Source organism: Cebidichthys violaceus, unplaced genomic scaffold (genome assembly GCF_023349555.1).
Source record: "Cebidichthys violaceus isolate CVI_PGR_0920_01 unplaced genomic scaffold, fCebVio1.0.p SCAF_9, whole genome shotgun sequence".
Lineage (NCBI taxonomy): Eukaryota > Metazoa > Chordata > Actinopteri > Perciformes > Stichaeidae > Cebidichthys > Cebidichthys violaceus.
Window position 1 is genome coordinate 4796112 of NW_027176975.1, and position 18854 is coordinate 4814965.

Sequence of the window (18854 nt, forward strand, 5' to 3'; positions counted from 1 at the left end):
CACACATTTTGTATGTAAAATCAAAATCTCCAAAGAACTAACTTTCAGGAAAAGGTAAAAATACAATATTCATCTCTGAATTTTCGGGTAGTGAAAGTAGAAAAGTAGCTTTGAAATACCCAAGTGCTTTTTAATTAGTGTATTATTGCTGATTCATAGACATGAAAGTGACATTTTTAATTAAGCTGTTGAGGTTAAATCGAACTATTTTAAATATGTTCTATTAGATAGATTAATTATTGCACTGTATTCATTGTGAGTCAAATCTAACATGTAAGTCTGTAGCTGTCAAATAAATGCAGTGCAGCGCTCCAACACTAGGTGGTGTGCGTCGCCTGGAAATGAAAGGAGAATTACAGCAGCAGAGCAGAGCAGAGTGGAGACAGCAGGTCCGTGTTAAGAGGGCAATCCCTCCGTCATGCTTCTATACAGTCATCAGAGAGAGAGAGAGAGAGAACACAGAGACCCTCTGATAGAATTTGATTTATTTCCTATAATCTCAAAAACATACTTCTTACTTTGCTTGCACTCTGAGAAACAAATATATTCAGTAATATGTAAAGTCATACTGTTCTACAATGACGTTTGACCAGAGTGACTGTTAGGGCATGGCCACATAGCTATTCCTCTATCAAATGAATCTTGACTGGAGATCAATACAATAATTTATTTCATGGCTACTAGCATAAAATCATAATATCACACACATACACGGGTGCACACGCACAAAGAACGTGTACACACATATGCGCAGGGTCTTTGCACTCGTCTATGTGCGTCCCTTTTCTTGGATTTACAACAGTATGGCATGGACTAAGTAACCTCCCTGACTAGCGTTCACAATAACACTGCATTTTGACATGATAATACGAGATCAATCAACACCCAACAGTTAGCAGGAACAGCATATAGTACGTGAATACATTTGTACAAAAGGTATACACAAACAATACACTATATTACGTAATTTGTCTGTTCAACATGGCAGGTACACACACGCACACACACACGCACACACACATACACACACACACACACACACTCACTTTTTTTCAGAGATTGTACATCAGTTTCACAGCCATTCTGACCAAACTGTCTCTCACATACTGCAGATAGAGTCATAGTACTCGAGGACAGGAGAAACTATGTACAGGGTTTCATTCATAAAATATTGCACTTATTGGCCCATTGCATCTCACAGCAAGTGCTATGACAATGCTTCTAAATCTGTAACACAGAGTGATATATATACACTATCTTATTATATAAATCTACATAGATAAGTCAGGACTGGCTTCATGCAATATTTTGGTGGGTTTTTTTATTCAATTATGCAACAAACAACTGACGATGCAAAAGGAATTGTATTGTTTTGGCACAAACGTTTTTGCAGAACTGAAAGGCTTTCTGGATTTTAAAAGGGGGCTACTTTTATATTATATGGGCGTGAGTTATCATTAAGACCACTACTATCTAGAATGTTTTTCTTTCAGGAGGGAATTATTTTATAGCACAAACATGAAATTTTAGCATGCTGAATGAAAACAATTTTTTATTTTTTTTATATATGGCTGTTTATTCCATGCCAGAGCTGATCACTTGTTATATATCATTCACTGTACTGTGCCTTGTCAGCGTGAGATTAGTATTCAATGGAATGCTGGATCATTGCTATCATGTGGAGTTGAGGATGTTTAGGTTCTATCTGTAGATAAAACAGCACATATGATTGACTTTTTGGCAGCATGCTCATCGCATTAAACTATAAAGGGTCATCTTAGAGGCTAAGCACATAGAAGTAGTTGCTTTTAAGATTTACAGATATACTTATCAGAGAAATCACACATCTACAGACAGCAAAACGTAGAATAGTACTCACATCAACATTACACATACTGGATTCATTCCAAAAGTAAGCAAGACAGAGGAACTTACGGAGGCCGTGTTGGAGATGCTAAAAGGCCACTTTTTTTTTTTTTTTATCCAAGGTAGACGACCTTTGTCGATGACAGAGTTTCACTCATTTGTCACATGATACTCACACTCGTGCAAACCCACACACACTTACTGTACAGTCACACAACAGCCACACACTCACTACACGAAAGAAAGAAAGCCGCTACATCCTTTAGTGCACTAAATCATAGATTTGGCAGCTTTAGGAGACAAAATAATCCTATAAAAGGAAAATACATACTGTACAAAAAATAAAAGTCAAAGCACTCACTTACTCTATCTCTCATTTTAGAATTATTCTAGGTCTTAAAGATTTTTGAAGGTCTTAAGGACTAACTGTACATCAGGTCTATAGACTATTTCCAGCCTTATCAAACAGACTTGGTTTATGACCACACTAACTAGCTGAAGAATGAGAATATGGTGTCTCTACATTTTGGATATCCTGTAATGTCAAACAGTTTACAATAGCCATGTCTGTTTGTCTGGTTATTTGCTCTTGATATAAGGTGATAAAGTTGAGAGATAGTACGACGGCATTTTGTAATTCTACCACTAAACGGGGTTTGAACTGTAGTCCAGAGAAAGCAGCACTAGCAGGAGTGATAAGGGAGAATAACACTCTGCACACTCTACCACCTTACAGGACCCGCGCTGCCCTCCCCTTTTGCTTCCTGACATCAGTCACTAACAGTTGCATCCGGGCTGCTGGAGGGGCGGAGCGCTGTCTGTGAGTTTGGCAGTGGGAGCTCCTGTGGTGACGGCCGGATCCGAGTCCAAGCTCTCGGACATCTTGTCGCAAATGAGGTCGACGAGACGTTCAAAGGTCTGCTTCACGTTGACGTTGTCCTTGGCGCTGGTCTCAAAGAATTCGAAACCTTGGAAAGAGGGAGAGTTAGCAACGTGAAAACAGGAGGCGACAAAGACAACCATCATATGATAAATATGTAGAGTTACATTTTTAGGACAAGCTTTGAGAGGCATTGTTGCTGATGAGGATCATATCCTAAAAGGTAAAAGCACTGGCAAGTGAAAAAAGACCAAAAAACATAAAGGGTTGAATGTTGCTCCAAGACTTACCCAACTGTTCTGCCAGCAGTCTGCCACTGTCCACTGAGACCACTCTCTCCTCCTCCATATCACACTTATTCCCAGCCAGCACCACCTGTGCATTATCCCACGAGTAGGTTTTTATCTGAGTTGACCTGCGCATAATCAGAAACATTTTCTTTGTCAAAGCATCGCAGTCAAATAAATGCAAATTTTATAATAATTTGTCAGGATTGTCTTTGTGCCACTTTTTACCGGACGGATCCAGAAAGTTTGTAGAGCGAAGGACATGATGTAAAGTTGGTTCCCCGTTTGGACCAGTCATGAACAGCGATTACATCACCGTGCGTTTGGCATCATGTAACACTTGAGTCACTGATAGCAGCCGTGTAAAAGTGGGTCAATTACCGGTCTGTGCTGAACACATGTGAGCACTATTACTCGGATGCAGGTTATCACTTGGTATTTTCCAGCTATCTGGCATTGACATGTGTGATACTTTTCACCCTTTCCTGTAGATTTGTTCTGCGGCTCCTGCTAACTTCTGATTGGTAAGCTATCAGTTGTACGTGTCACACACAGCCTGCTGGATATTAAAGCTACACGGGGAAAAGTTATAGTCTCTGACATGGCATATGGGAAAAACTGGTTTGTTACTAAATGATGGCTAACTATACCGAAGATGCACACAGCTTGCAAATGTGAACTGTTAATTGAGCTCTGTGTCTTTCGCCTTGAAGCCAGGACAATGATTTACATCCCAGATTGTGATTTAACAATGACAATTTCACAAAAATTGACTGTGAATCAGGGAGGGGCTTGTTCTCAAAGCACTTTGAGAAGGCATTTCGGGAACAAATATCTCCTGTGGTGTTGCAGTCTGACTAAAAGTAGGGCAGCTAACACACTACAGGCTGAAATCACCAGAGAAAGAGCCAGTAAGAAAGAGAGAAAGAAACAATGAGCTGGAGAGAGAGAGAGAGAGAGAGAGAGAGAGAGAGAGAGAGAGAGAGAGAGAGAGAGAGAGAGAGAGAGAGAGCAGCATGATGTTGGCACTCCTCCTCTCTCTCTGTCCAGTTTGGACTTGTGAGCGGTTCAGATGTGGGTCATTTTGAAGATATTCAGCGACAGAATAAACATTAGTGTTTGTATCCAGTCACACAGCGATGCGTACGCAGGCTATAAAAGGTCTGTACATTTACCAGTTCTTTTTGAACAATGTAGCCTCTGGAGAACAGAGAAAAGATAATTGGAAGAGGTACATCCTTTGAGATGGTCGCTGTAATAAAATGGTTTGTGTAATTCATTTGCATGATTTCTTTCAAGTCCATTTGATGTCAGCATTACAATATTTCCCTGTTTTGTCTCTGTCACGGGCAGGAAATGAGCACGTCACAAGCTTAATTCAGCCACCGTCGGGGAAGGAGCTGTTGCCATGGCAGCCTCTTTTTTTTTTTTCCAACAACCTTGTCACAAGGAACAAGGGAAAGAGAAAGTGGAATTTAAGCCTGTGGCAAAGGCAAAAAAAAAAAAAGGGGGTGGTGGTTATATGAAGGGTAAAAGAAAGAGCCTCTTCCTGTGTGTACAGTTGAGTGATTTGTGCACAGTCTGGTACGTAAGCTCACAGGTAACTCTCCAGGATTGCTGCTGCCACTGACACACTTGGCTTTACCATGCCTATCACAGACAGTGCTCAGACTGCAGTATTCCATCAAAGTGTCAGACTGGCCTTAAAAGAATAATAGGTGCGTCTGGCTCCGACCTCTCTTCTAATAATAGTGCAGCATCTCAGTTGTACGTTCTTTTAAACATTTCATCCGAAATTAAAGAACGCCAGGCTTTAATATGTGCTCGCTTTAAATGCAGCTGCTTTAACCATGACGAGTGCTTCCTAAAGCAGCTGTCGAGTGCTGCTAGCTAAGTGACGAGGGCCAAGCAGACACTGACCTTAATAGTGATTGTCATAGTCCTGCAATGGGTGCAAGCCACGTGGCATGCGGGCCAAGAGTCAACTGCAAAAATACCACAATCTATATCAAGTCTGCGTGAGTCATATCGTCTTATCCTTGCAGCAGAAACACTAACATCATGAGAATATCACTATGATGATTCAGAATGTGTTCTTAAAAAGATGTCTTTGGGCTGGCAGACAGAGATAACCGTAGACCAGCAGGGTGTAAATAAAATGAAAACACCTCTGGAGTGTCGAGTTGTAAGGAGGAACATGGTCAAAATGTAAATCAAGCACACGTTTATATCTGATTGGCAGAGCTGAAATTCCTCGGCGTCTCACACAAAAAGCGTCCTCGCTGCTGTGCTGCACCGTTCGTGCCGATGAGAACGCGTTTGTTTCTAGAGCAAGAATCCTAACCCAGAAACCTGGTTTCTGCAGCCATTCCAACGTCGCCTTGCAAGTCCTGTTTTAGACGCCAATGCATCATCATAAGTCAGTGACATTTGGGCTCGGCTCAGAGCTGCTCTTCTGCCTGCAGACGCTTCTGTGACTCATCAATATGGACGAGAGCCATGACCTTGACAAGTTTCCCCTAGATCTCCAGGCCTGACAACGATGCACACATGCACAACAACACCGTCAAATATGAGAGACAGAATACTGTAGAGGAAGGGATGCTAAACTGTTTGCAGAAACATGTACAATATCGAGTGTGCAGGACTGATTGCATTATGGCGACAAACAGGAAGCCCTGTTTCTCCATTGATCTGAGGCTCATACTAATTCAGTACAACACACAGGAAGAGATCGGACGAGAGACGACATCTACACTCAAAAATTGTCCAAAACGACCCAACATTGACTCCAAAGACTCACCAGTCCTGCACAGCGCCGAAGGACTCCTCGTTGGTGATGTCGTACATTAGGATGAAGCCCATGGCCCCGCGGTAGTAGGCAGTGGTGATGGTCCTGTAGCGCTCCTGGCCGGCTGTGTCCTACACACAGAAAGCATGATTGAGCATTTGATGTTAGCCAGCTGACTGATAATTAGGCTCACCAACTTTGACATGATGCTGCACAGCACAAACGCGAGTCCACAATGATAAATGTGAAGCCATGTGCATTATTATTTCTGCGGCTAATTATGCATACTAAATGATTCTTCAGCTGAAGTCTGAGCACAGATGACAGAGGATCTACTTTTCTATTTTCTATCTACGTTTACGTGTGGCTACGTTTGTTGTGTTTGTGATGTGGACATAATCATTATGCTAACATGCCTCGCTGGCTTTGCATTGATAAGATGCCAAAAACAACAAGTCAGTTTAGGCTGATGTGATTGATTCTTTCCTCTGTGTGGTGCAGTATTCAGAGCTCAGCTCATGGCATGCATTTCTTTGGGAAAAAAGGGCTAAAAATAGAGATAAAAATGATTTCCAACATTGGGAAAGTGCTTGCTGTTCATGATAAGACTGAACAAATTGCTCAGAGGCAAAGCAAGGCGAGTGATTACACAGCATTCGAGGAGTAGTACATTGTACACAGATTGCCCTGGAAACAAGTGGCCACTGCAGCCTTTGCAACGAGATGTCAATGAAAACGCTAATGTAGACAGATGAAGCTCTTCTGTGTGTCCATGAGGCGAGAGGAGGCGTGTGAGCTCAGGAATATTTTTTTGGTTTTGCTCACAGAAGTGTCGATTTGTTGTTTTATGGTACATCATATAATACTCAATCCCAATGATGTCCCTCCTGTTTCTACTGTATGTTTACTGTGCTGTGGTTCCACCCACAACAAATGTGTTCGCAGGCTTCTGTGAATCATGATGGAGCACTTCTGGCTGCTCCACTTGGCTCTTGTTAAACAGAAGCTCGACAGGCAGCGCTGCATCGTATTTGCCACAGTGGTGTTGCTTTCGGTCGGCCTGCACATGGCTGCAACAGTGTGCCTGTTATAGCCAGAGGACAGCTCTGACCTTCACTCCACAGAGACAGAGCTCACAGCAGGCCGAGCTTCCACACACAGCACAGCTAGGACCTTTTGTCAGTTTACAATGACGCCTAAAAATGCACGTGGATGTGTGCATCTTTAATGTCAGGAGCTAGTGTGTTAAAATAGCATAAAAAGAAAGAAACATATGTTTTTGGTGAGTTCTACTGTTATTATGCGTGTACCAATTCATGAAACAGTATGCACAAGTCATCTGAATGTTTTTACTTCAGTCCTTCTTTCTTTTTTTCTGGTCTGAGTTCTGAGGTTTGGACATTTCAGTAGCGTATCGATTCTTCTCCGAGGTGCTTGACAATGACCTTTGCATTTCCAGGCTATTTCAGTGAGCCGGTTTGCTTGTTCTCAGATTAAAAAGACAGAGCAGGACAGAAAGAAGAAAAAAAATGCTGATTCCCGTGAATTGGAGCTCCTTGAAAAGCTTCGCTTCTCGTCCGCAGCTCACCATAAATCAATCCAAGAAGCTGACTGCTTCAAGTGGAGGGGCAGTGAGCGGAGGCTGACACGCGCCTGAACTCGTCTTGATTCACTAAAGTGAGTTCTAAGTTTTTTATGAGGTCCGTCTTGGCAACGCTCGCCGATGCGCTTCATTGACTTCAGCTAAATAAGACAACTGGGACAACTCAGATGCATTTTGATGCTTTTGTCTCTCAGCAGATTCAAGGTGCGACCACAACAATGACATTAGACAATAGCTATCACCATGGCTACTTACTGTAAGTCATCTCTCTTTGAGTCCAACTTAAAAATCAGACCAATTCATTTAGATGCAAGGGCAATATTGCCTTTTATCTCTGAATATGCTTGTCTTCGCTAATTATGAAAACACATCATACCGATTAGCCAATTCATTTTCCAGTCATTTGACTGTTCAAATCTAGCTTTCACGTCCTGCTGCTCCTTCTTTGTCTGTTTATGTGTTTAGCAAACACCAAATGCCTGGAGGTGGCTAATTGCTGCAAAAGACAACAGTTACGACAAGAGAGACCAAACCCTCTGAAGGAGAGTTGCCATTTGGTGAAGCACACAGAAGAAAATGGTAAAAAAAAAAGAAAAAAGAAATAGAGAGAAAGAGAGGAACTATTACATCTATCTCAGTAGAATTACAAGACAATCTGCTACAACAGCTCAGATGATCTCTTAATTAAACAGCCTCAGACATTCTTCAGTTTCCCACACATTCTGAGGAAGGTGTTGCTTCTGTGTTCTTCCCCGCCGTGTGCCAAACTAACACTTACTAGTCTCCTGTCAGTAATGTTGAGAGTTCCATCTGTCTCCATACTTACATCGCGGAGTGTTAAACAGGAAAACACAGTGTAGCCTCTCCTGAAGCTTCCTTCCATTAATTAAACACGCAGCTGATGTGCCACATGTTTCTCAGGAATATAGAGCGGGATGTGTTTTCTAGTTGTGAATTGAGACGCTGAAATTCAAACACTAGTAATATAAAAGTGGCTTATTTAGGATGGTGAAAAACCTCACTTTAGGAGTGAAATGGTCCTATTTTGTGTATATTGATCTTTTAAAAGATTGCTTGAGATAACATCAAAGTCCTTTATTATCATTTCTATACCTAGAAACCCGAGATGGTGAAAGAAATAAGTTTAGCTTCAGATATATATTCTGTACTTTCACTGAAGTACATATAACACAATGCAAACAACAAGGGATGAAAAGGGAATCAAGCGAGCGTGATCTGTCCTGAGTCCAACAAACGTGACTAAATTGAATGAATGCATAGGTGATGCATCCCGTGTGTGCAGGACTTGTTTTTGTAGGAGCCATCAAGTCACAACCTGTCACAGACCTTGAAACATATTGATCTACGGAGAAGGATATGGGCAGGGGTCAGGAGAAAGTGGGCTCTGGGCATAGAGTGACATCCTTTTACAGACATGACAGGAGTCAGTCTGCATGAACACGGAGACGGAGAGGAATGAGGGGGGCAGCGCGGCTCTGGAGAGCCCCTGCCCCCCTTAGATAGTCCTCCAGGAGACCTTGGAGGACAACAGTCGACAGATTTCTTCCACACAGCTATGTTTCAACATGCAAATGCTCTGGATTTAACTGAATTAAACTGAAATGTGTGCATGTTTGGCATGACAACCATGAAACCATGAAACCAAGAAACGTGACATGTGACACGAAAGGAAAAACACTGTTACAGCTTGTTGTATGTTGCTGGTTTGTAGTCTAGAAATGCATGATTCTTCCTTCTATAAATTACCATCATTAGGTCATATTCATATTCTATATAGATTTGAGCTTTTAAATAGATGGATTAACGGGGGAAAGCAGGTCCTTCAAGTGTGAACAGCAGATAAGTAGGTCATCATCCTGTGTTGACCAGCCAAGGAGTGCAGGATAAGCAAATACAACATATGTTTGACAGCCATATTCCAATTGTTTCAACTGGTTAATGTTGGTAGATGTTTAATGCTAATATCTTAATATGTCATACCCAGATCTGCAGTTTGATCCTCTTGTCATTCTTGTAGACCGTCTTTACTTTGAAGTCGATGCCCACTGTGCTGACGAAGGCCGAAGTGAAGGCGTCGTCGGCGTAGCGGAACAGAAAAGATGTTTTGCCCACGCTGCTGTTGCCGATGATCAGCAGCTTGAACATGTAGTCAAAGTTTTGGTCCCCTCCCTCTCCCTTCCCCTTCACATCCTGAGTGGCAGCCATCTGCAAAAAAAACAAAAACAAACATGAGAGACGCTGAGAAGAATAAATTAAGAGCTTCACCTTGAGTTACTGTGAAGCTTTTCAGAGCTGTGACGCACAGAGGATGAGAACTCAACGAATAAGAAACTAATGATTAGTCTTTCAGATGACTCTTGATGTTGCACACAGCGGTGTAGTACACGCTTGCTCTTCAGGCCACAGATCAGAGGTGACAGAAGGCTGTGTCAGGCAAACCAGCATGACCAACGCAGCAAGCTGTTGTATTGATGAGTATTAGATAACCAGGATTTTAAAGAGCTGACTTTGTATTCTCTAATGCCAAAATGATTCCGTCAATGTAACTAAAGGATTATTATAATTGGTGTTGTTACTGTTATCACTTAAAGATCTCATGAATACAAATCAGATGCAGTCATTTTTGTAATTACTTGGCATAATACATCTATATTGTATTGGAACAAAACATGTTAAACAAGAATTTTACATCCCAGCTAAAATCCGACAATAAGCAGCTCTGAGTGTGATGTTTTGATTTTACTTATAAAGAGCTTTCCTACTAGAAACACACTCAAATTTCACCAGCCATTAAATCTTCTTCCATATTAAAACTGTTGTGACCTACTGTTGTACAATAAACATGTCTTGTTCACCTTAACAACGCATCTATACCGAGTATTTTCCGCTGCAAGCTGTTAGCAGTCAGCGACCAGAGAGGACACGAGTACTACGAGCGAGATGTCAAGAGCACAGTCATCATTGCTCCAAGGTGAATGTTTTGACAAAGCCACAGCGCTCATATGCCAAACGAGATCTCCGTGTAGCCCATCTAGTTATAAAAGATGCCGGACCTCCATCCTGCTCATCCTGCACCGGCGGTTTCTGGTCGCTTCCGCGTATGAAAAAAAAAAACACCCCCCAAAAAATAAACCGAGGCAGTATCTGCAAGGACACCGCTTTGAAATAATCAGTGCAATGCTGCACACACCGCGATGAAAGCAGCCATCTGATATGTAATTACACGATGCAGTTAAAGCAGGGAGCTGCATGCCAGCTAATGCTAGACGAGCTATTCTGGGCACGAGGTCATTTTATGAATTAATGAAATTCTTCTACATAACTATTCATAAATGAGACGCGTCAAAGACATTGTGTGGACAAACCTGTTTTGAAGGCCTCGGCTCTATCTGTATCTGTCCCTGTTTTGCAGAACACGGTTGTTTTTTTGTTGTATGTGAGTCTAATGCAGCCGTTGGTTTTCTTCCCCCCGTGTCTCTCTTTCTCTCTGGAGCGCCGACCAATTTCAGCACCTGGGAGCTGTCCCCTCCGCTTCGGATATTGTGGCACGCGCCCCTGAGCTGACGAGGCTGGCTCGCGTGAGATGAGCACGAGCAGAGGAAAGTGCGCGTCATGCGTGTCTCTGACGTCACCTGGCCGAAAGGGCCGAGAGGGATTGGGGGGGGGGGCTGGGGGGTTGTAGTTTTTTTTAATCGCGGCATCAGCGCAGTGAATGAGAGGGGCGTGAAAAGTCGGGCTTCGACTACAGTACCCAGCATGCAGCGCAGTACAGCTGTCAGCAGCTGTACGATTTACCGTGGAAGCGTAGGAAAATCGTTGTAGTTCGTGCTACAAAAAGCATCAGACGTCGCCGACTTACGCGCCGCACATTGCAAGAGAGAGACTAAAATTAAACTGCAATACAACATCAGCATCTCACTGATGTGAGACGGTTTCATCGTGTGATGCGCTCTCTCTCTCTCTCTCTCTCTCTCTCTCTCTCTCTCTCTCTCTCTCTCTCTCTCTCTCTCTCTCTCCATAGCTTTACAATTAAATCAGGCATCTTACCTTCCCGTACAAGTCCATTTTGTGTCTGTTATAAAATCCCCTCCAGTAGCCTTTTGTAAACTCGAAGCTGGGCAGTATATTTGTAGGCAAATATAATGGCCTCTCCTTTTGCGTCACTCTGGTCTGTCTTGCCCCCCCCCCCCCCCCCCCCCCCCGCCCATGCAGCCAGCTCTGCTCCAGAGACCAAGCGGCTGAGCAAATAAAGAGAGGCCTGAGTGGTGGATAAATGGATGAATATTATTATTGTGGGCTTTTTTCAATGGGAGCAAGTGCAGGGTGAGGCCGCGGCGGAAGTGGAACAAATGGGCATCTTTGCAATTGTAATCACGTCGGCCCTCTTTTATTACAAGCCCTGCATAATCAATTTGAAATGGGGCAAATGCGAAACTGCTCCGACATAATGAGGTGAGGACCAACAGGCTCATACCAGCAATTATTCAGCCTTTGAATAACCACGTCCTAATACTAGACCTGAAGGAGACACTGCTCATAACAGTCAGACCCAACAGACATTACATAAGCGTGGACTACAACTCGAATACAAGTCCAGGCCCTATCTGTCAGGAGCTTTAAATCAGCGGGTGAGCAGACAGCTGATAGGGCGTGGATGAACACACAGGGCGGGACGTCGTGCTGACTGACTGCCCTTTGACTGGAGGATCTGGGTGTGCAGGCTGCTGAGTGCGCAGCAGAGGGCGGGTCAGGTAGGCTGCACAAACACGTCTGTTTCCCCAGATTGTGTGGTATAACTTTACAAATGTGCCAAAGATGCCCGCTTTGTGCGTGTGCGTTGCTCGTAAGTAGGTCAGTTATTCAATCGTCCGTTGGCTTTTGAATATTTTTGTTTCGATTTTGTCCAAAATCAGAAATCGTGAAAAATCTGTTGGCGTCTTTTGAAAGCCTCTTTTGAATCTTTTACAGTGGCGGGTCTGCTCAGCTCCTCTTTTCGAGAATACGAGCGTTTAGTGAGCAGGGCTGTCGTTTCAGACATTTCAATCCATGACCTTAGTGGGGTAAACAAAAGTTTTCTAGAAGGTCTCGACGTGAGAAAAGGCCGCTGTGGCACCATCTGCTGTTGGAAAAGGTGCTCTGGTGGTATTTCTTTTTTTATCTTGGCAGCTCTAAAAGGCTGCTCTGTGGTAATGATTAACACGGCTATATTGGCAGAACCTCAAATTTCTGCTGCTTTATAGGCCTGCTGACCTCCCGATGCTGAAGTGAGGTGTATCTATTTACAACAGCAGACTGTGTGATTGTTTACATTCTGCAACCTTACACTATTTAAATGTCAGCAGCTGGAAATATCCAGATGACAAAAGATTTTTACAGACTTATTTATATCATGCTATAAATACATATATAGAATTTAAACTGCAGACTGGGTTCTCTGAAGACCTTAATGCGGGCTACTCCAATCATTCATTTTCCATGGACATAGATAATCTAGATCGTGACTGGTTCCTTTACATAAACGACCAAAAACATTACATCGTGTGTATCCACAGAACATTTTAGAGGTCGTTTTCTGTGTGTGTGTGTGTGTGTGTGTGTGTGTGTGTGTGTGTGTGTGTTGGCCACAGATACTCACAGATATTTGTAATATGTTTCTTTCAATTGACAGAAAGAGCACAACAAAATTATCCCCAAAAAAGAACAATCCCTATCAAAAATGTTTATGTTATGCCTTTATGTTAAAAAAAATAAATAAAAGAATATGTGATGATATATTGTTGTCCAATTTCTAAAATCATCACATATCAATATTGGCTTGGACCTCAATAATCCTATATCTTCTTCAGAGTTCTTCAGAGATTTTTCCTTACAGGAAGCCTTTTATAGGCTTATCTCTCCTCTTATTTGCTGTGTTTTTTGTTTTAACCATATTAGTAACAGTTTGCAATGGAGGACTCCATTGAGGTGATTCTTCAAGACTATGACAGGATCTGTCCCACCAACAGACCCCATCCTGTCCTGACTGCCTGCACAGGTGCTCTGCTCACAGGCCTGTATGCAGTATGGAGCCTGTTTGCTATGCCTGGATTTCGCAAAATCCCGTGGAAGCTCAAGGTGCTTGAGATTTCCCTTATCTGATTCTTACCTGCATGCTTTGCCTTCTCGCCACTCTTTCCATTACCAAATGCTGCAGGTTTGTGTGAAAGCCAAGACGGAACATAACTTGCACGGTAACAATAATTTGCTTTATTTTTTGGAGCACAGTGCTCCGTGCTAACAGTCATTGTGTTTTACAGAGAACTGCACCATCTTCTACAGTACGTCAGTCTGAAGTGCATTATGTCCATTGTTGTAGCATAATGGATCATGTACTACTTTTTGTTCACTGTCGGTGCAAGATGACCAGGAAAACATGATCACCAGGAGCAGATTATCATGATGTAGGTCATGCTGAAGACATCTGTTGTTGCATGGAGAATCTGAATTTGTTCTGACTTTTTAATGTAAAATAGAATCCGTTTTAAAGCTAATACTAATACCTGAAACATATGATCAACATGTAATTGCTTTTGCGTTTATAATTAACATATATCTGACCTGTGTTTTTTGAATTAATGACATGATGCTTTCATTTCTATCCTGCCAGTTAAATCTCACATAAAACATGCTATCCGAGAAGGAAAATGTAATTTTACATGATCACAGATTAAACCCTGTTCACCACAGCTAGAGGCGAGAGACAGCCCTGCAGAATGTATCATTCAGACAGATGTTGTTCCACTGACAGCGAGTGGCAGATCAGACTCAATGTCATAGTCACTACACTCAGAAGACTTTACGGTTGTTAGCAGAAGTAAATGTAATATGAACCATATGCAGAGATATGTTTTCACATGAAAAAGCAATAATTCATGTTGCTGCAGTTCAATTCAATTTATTTTTGTTTAGCCCAAAATCCCAAATTTGCCTCAGAGGGCTTTACAATCTGTACACATGTGACATCCTCTGTCCCGGGACCCTCACATCAGAACAGGAAAAACTCCCCCAAAAAACCCCTTTAAAAGGGAGTAAAGAGGAAGAGACCTTAGGGAGAGCAGCAGAGGAGGGATCCTCTCCTGGGATGGACAGAAGTGTGATAGATGTCATGTGTACAGAATGAACAACATAACAGAGTTACAACACATTCAATGCATATGACAGAACCACGGCAGGAGGCAAGACCAGGGTCCAGGTATAACCAGGATCCACGGAAACCTGCGAGGCGAGAAAGCACGTGTCGTGATTATTATACTGAGGTCTGAATAACTTTACATTTTATTTTAAGTTGTAGTTCTCCCTTTCAGTACAACTTGTTTATAGGGGGACTGTCAAAAAAAAACAGATTAAAGAGACTCGTATTGTGACTTGTATTGACTCACTATATGTTTGTGGTCCAGGTTCCTTATTTGCCCTCCAGTAAAGTCCAGACACTGAACATTACGCAGCTGCTTGAGGGACGAACGGGTCGCTTAGCGGATCTGGGATCAGGAGATGGAAGAGTGGTTAGTGAGCTGCAATCGTTTCAGAAAAAACCCCGTTAATTTGTGGCCAATAACTGAAGGGAAAACCTGACCCTGAAACCAGGTGTTTCATGGTTTAAATTCCAGGTGTTTTTAATCTGAGTGTGTTGTGTGTGTGTGTGTGTGTAGTTTATATCACATCACCAGATTTGATTTTCCAGGTGTTTGCGGCCTCTTCAGCTGGTTTCCAGTGCACAGGGTTTGAGATCAACTCCATTTTAGTGGCCTGTGCCAAGAGCAAGGCCCTCTGGACAGGAGTGCCCTCCAGCCAGGCAACCTTTGTTAAAAAAGACTTCTGGAAGGTAATACCTGGACAAAAAGCTGTCCTCAAGCCTTATCAAAGTAGATAAATGACCCTATTTGTGTTTTTCTTCGTTCGTAGACTGATTTATCTACATACAACAATGTGACTGCTTTCCTTGCTCCAGGAGTGGTGAGTTTTGCTCTGATGAAGAATAATTTATGTATTTGTATAAGTAGCATACAAATATACAGTTGTGGTCAAAAGTTTACATACACTTGTAAAGAACATAATGTCATGGCTCTCTTGAGTTTCCAGTTATTTCTACAACTCTGATTTTTCTCTGATAGAGTGATTGGAACAGATACTTCTTTGTCACAAAAAACATTCATGAAGTTTGGTTCTTTCATGACTTTATTATGGGTTAACAGAAAAAGTGACAAAATCTGCTGGGTCAAAAATATACATACAGCAACATGAATTAGCAATTTTGGTGACTTAGAAAGTTGTGTCAATGAAATGAGCTTCATAGCATGGCCTCTTAACTTCTTGTGAGTGATTATGAGTGACTACAGCTGGTGACTTCTCTGAGGCCATTTAAATAGGGCTCATTGGATACAAACGCCCACAAACGCTACAATGGGAAAGTCAAAGGAGCTCAGCATGGATCTGAAAAAGCGAATCATTGACTTGAACAAGTCAGGAAAGTCACTTGGAGCCATTTCAAAGCAGCTGCAGGTCCCAAGAGCAACAGTGCAAACAATTGTTTGTAAGTATAAAGTGCATGGCACTGTTTTGTCACTGCCACGATCAGGAAGAAAACGCAAGCTATCACCTGCTGCTGAGAGAAAATTGGTCAGGAGGGTGAAGAGTCAACTGAGAACCACCAAAAAGCAGATCTGCCAAGAATTAGAAGCTGCTGGAACACAGGTGTCAGTGTCCACAGTCAAGCGTGTTTTGCATCTCCATGGACTGAGAGGCTGCCGTACAAGAAGGAAGCCCTTGCTCCAAAAGCGGCACCTTAAGGCTCGACTGAAGTTTGCTGCTGATCACGTGGACAAAGATAAGACCTTCTGGAGGAAAGTTCTGTGGTCAGACGAAACAAAAATCAAGCTGTTTGGCCACAATGCCCAGCAATATGTTTGGAGGAGAAAAGGTGAGGCCTTTAACCCCAAGAACACCATGCCTACCGTCAAGCACGGTGGTGGTAGTATTATGCTGTGGGGCTGTTTTGCTGCCAATGGAACTGGTGCTTTACAGAGAGTAAATGGGATAATGAAGAAGGAGGATTACCTTCAAATTCTTCAAGATAACCTAAAATCATCAGCCCGAAGGTTGGGTCTTGGGCACAGTTGGATGTTCCAACAGGACAATGACCCCAAACGCACATCAAAAGTGGTAATGGAATGGCTAAATCAGGCTAGAATTGGGGTTTTAGAATGGCCTTCCCAAAGTCCTGACTTAAAATCCCATTGAGAACATGTGGACAATGCTGAAGAAACAAGTCCATGTCAGAAAGCCATCAAATTTAACTGAACTGCACCAATTCTGTCAAGAGGAGTGGTCAAAGATTCAACGAGAAGCTTGCCAGAAGCTTGTGGATGGCTACCAAAAGCGCCTAATTGAAGTGAAACTGGCCAAGGGACATGTAACCAAATATTAGCACTGCTGTATGTATATTTTTGACCCAGCAGATTTGATCACTTTTTCTGTTAACCCATAATAAAGTCATGAAAGAACCAAACTTCATGAATGTTTTTTGTGACAAAGAAGTATCTGTTCCAATCACTCTATCAGAGAAAAATCAGAGTTGTAGAAATAACGGGGAAACTCAAGAGAGCCATGACATTATGTTCTTTACAAGTGTATGTAAACTTTTGACCACAACTGTATGTTCACTAAGTGACTGATTTAACCTTTTGTAATTGGTTTACAGATGGAGGTGCTGGGTGAGAAGCTGTTGAAAGAGCTTCCTGATGATGCCTGTGTCGTCACTAGTCGCTTTCCTTTCCCCGACTGGCCACAAAAATCGTCCGTCGGCTCCGGTCTTGACCAGACTTTTTCTTATGACATCAGCACCGTGCGCTCACATCTGAGAAAAATCCCCAAAACAGTGCTCCATTAAGTCACAGTTTTTGTGTTTTTTGTTGTTATTTTCTAGCTTTGTCATCCTCAACAGCACTAAACACAAAGACAACACATTCTAGCAGGTAATCAGACACACTTTAGGGAAATCAAATGGTGATATGTGCCCGATCACCGAGCAGAAGGGATACTTTTGAAAGATGTCTTTGAACATTGCGAGGATGAGATGGACTCTCACTAAGCAGGATGTCAGGATGGTTTTGACATCACTTATCCCCTGCAGTATTTGTTCAATCTTTGCACAGCTTGTGCCTTTTGACATTTTACTGACAATGTTGTTATAAAAACCATCATGCACCACTATCTAGAATATGACTGTAGATCTCTTTCTAAAAGCACTTCCACTGCAATTAACGCTGCCTCCTCATCAACACTAATGAACCTCTTTGTTATTAATGGCTACAGGAGGGATTATGAGGTCAATGTTTTTGAATGGTTTTCAATGGTTTTGTCTCACTTTGCTTTTGATGGGTTGTACTTAGATGCATATGTTGTGTTTATTCAAGAAGGGAATATGTTTCCAGCCCATGGCCGTTCTGAGATTCATTCCATGGGTCTCCTAGACAGCCACCTTTTGTTAGACATTGTTTTTATGTTGTGTATGGTCTAGAATAATTGTGTCACCTGACCCTTGTGAGTCATATTAAATATGTAACTGGGTATCGAAAAAGACAGTTTAGTCTGAGAACCATGGTTATATGTGTAACCCTCTGTTTGTTTGTTTGTTTGTTAGCAGTAAAACGAGAGATTTCGTAAAATGTGCTGTAAGGCCATTTGCCAATGAACAAGAGATTTCTTTTTGATTCATATTAAAATCATATTAACAATATGTTATTAAAATTTTCCAAACATTTGGTTTCGTTAAGCAAATCAATTTGGGGGATTGTGCAGCCTTAGTGAAGGAAACTGTTCTCATCACTGATGACACTGTCATTTTTCTAATAGTCCATAGGTCATTCAAACATACCTGCAGCTGCGATCTAGAGCACAAATCTTCCACCTCGACAACCTTTCCCTTCATACCACTGCATGCATGACGTCTCACATTTCAGTTGCAATACAGTAGTATTCACTTAGTCTTTGGTAATGGAAAAGCAGAACAGGTTTGTAACCTGAACGCTACCTTAAATGCTATCCAAAATCTCCAGCGGAGGGTGCTAGTGCTCCAAAGTGAGTTTTAGTGTAAAACCACAGGGTGAGCTGAGCCTGAATAGAATACAGATCATGTTTATCCTCTGCATGGTGGATATTTTATTGACCAAACGCATCGGACGTCTAACTCCTTGAATTCTATGTTGCACCAAAATGTAAAAGGCCCATTCACGTGCCTGGGTTCCTCAAATAAAATAGGTAAATTATAGAACATTATTGTTGTTGATGCAAATAATGATATATATCTTTACACGTTTTTAAATGGCAGAATCCATAGGCCGTTTTTGTTGTTGTCATCCCCTTTTGATT

General features: G+C 42.1%; 2 protein-coding genes across 8 annotated transcripts; one reads left to right on the plus strand and one right to left on the minus strand.

The window, feature by feature from the left end:
- Positions 1 to 652: 652 nt before the first annotated feature.
- On the minus strand, positions 653 to 11595 carry rab3c (RAB3C, member RAS oncogene family). Of its 2 annotated transcripts, none has more exons than XM_068703738.1 (5): positions 11496 to 11595; positions 9429 to 9653; positions 5837 to 5955; positions 3037 to 3161; positions 653 to 2834 (listed from the first exon to the last, which is right to left on the minus strand). In XM_068703738.1, exons 1-5 carry the CDS (start codon positions 11511 to 11513, stop codon positions 2644 to 2646), a joined length of 678 nt encoding a protein of 225 aa, XP_068559839.1. In that variant the 5' UTR covers positions 11514 to 11595; the 3' UTR covers positions 653 to 2643. The 2 variants fall into 2 exon arrangements, with proteins under 2 accessions (XP_068559839.1, XP_068559837.1); XM_068703736.1 differs by lacking the exon at positions 11496 to 11595 and adding an exon at positions 10814 to 11069.
- A 559-nt stretch (positions 11596 to 12154) lies between these two features.
- On the plus strand, positions 12155 to 18246 carry si:dkey-190g11.3 (uncharacterized protein LOC567059 homolog). 6 transcript variants are annotated; one of them, XM_068704093.1, is made up of 6 exons: positions 12155 to 12199; positions 13383 to 13562; positions 14885 to 14989; positions 15169 to 15309; positions 15390 to 15440; positions 17185 to 18246. In XM_068704093.1, the coding sequence occupies exons 2-6, from the start codon at positions 13395 to 13397 to the stop codon at positions 17371 to 17373; spliced, it is 654 nt and encodes a 217-aa protein (XP_068560194.1). In that variant the 5' UTR covers positions 12155 to 12199; positions 13383 to 13394; the 3' UTR covers positions 17374 to 18246. The 6 variants fall into 6 exon arrangements, with proteins under 6 accessions (XP_068560194.1, XP_068560193.1, XP_068560195.1 ...); XM_068704092.1 differs by lacking the exon at positions 12155 to 12199 and adding an exon at positions 12208 to 12291; XM_068704094.1 differs by lacking the exon at positions 12155 to 12199 and adding an exon at positions 12236 to 12299.
- The last annotated feature ends 608 nt before the right edge of the window (positions 18247 to 18854 follow it).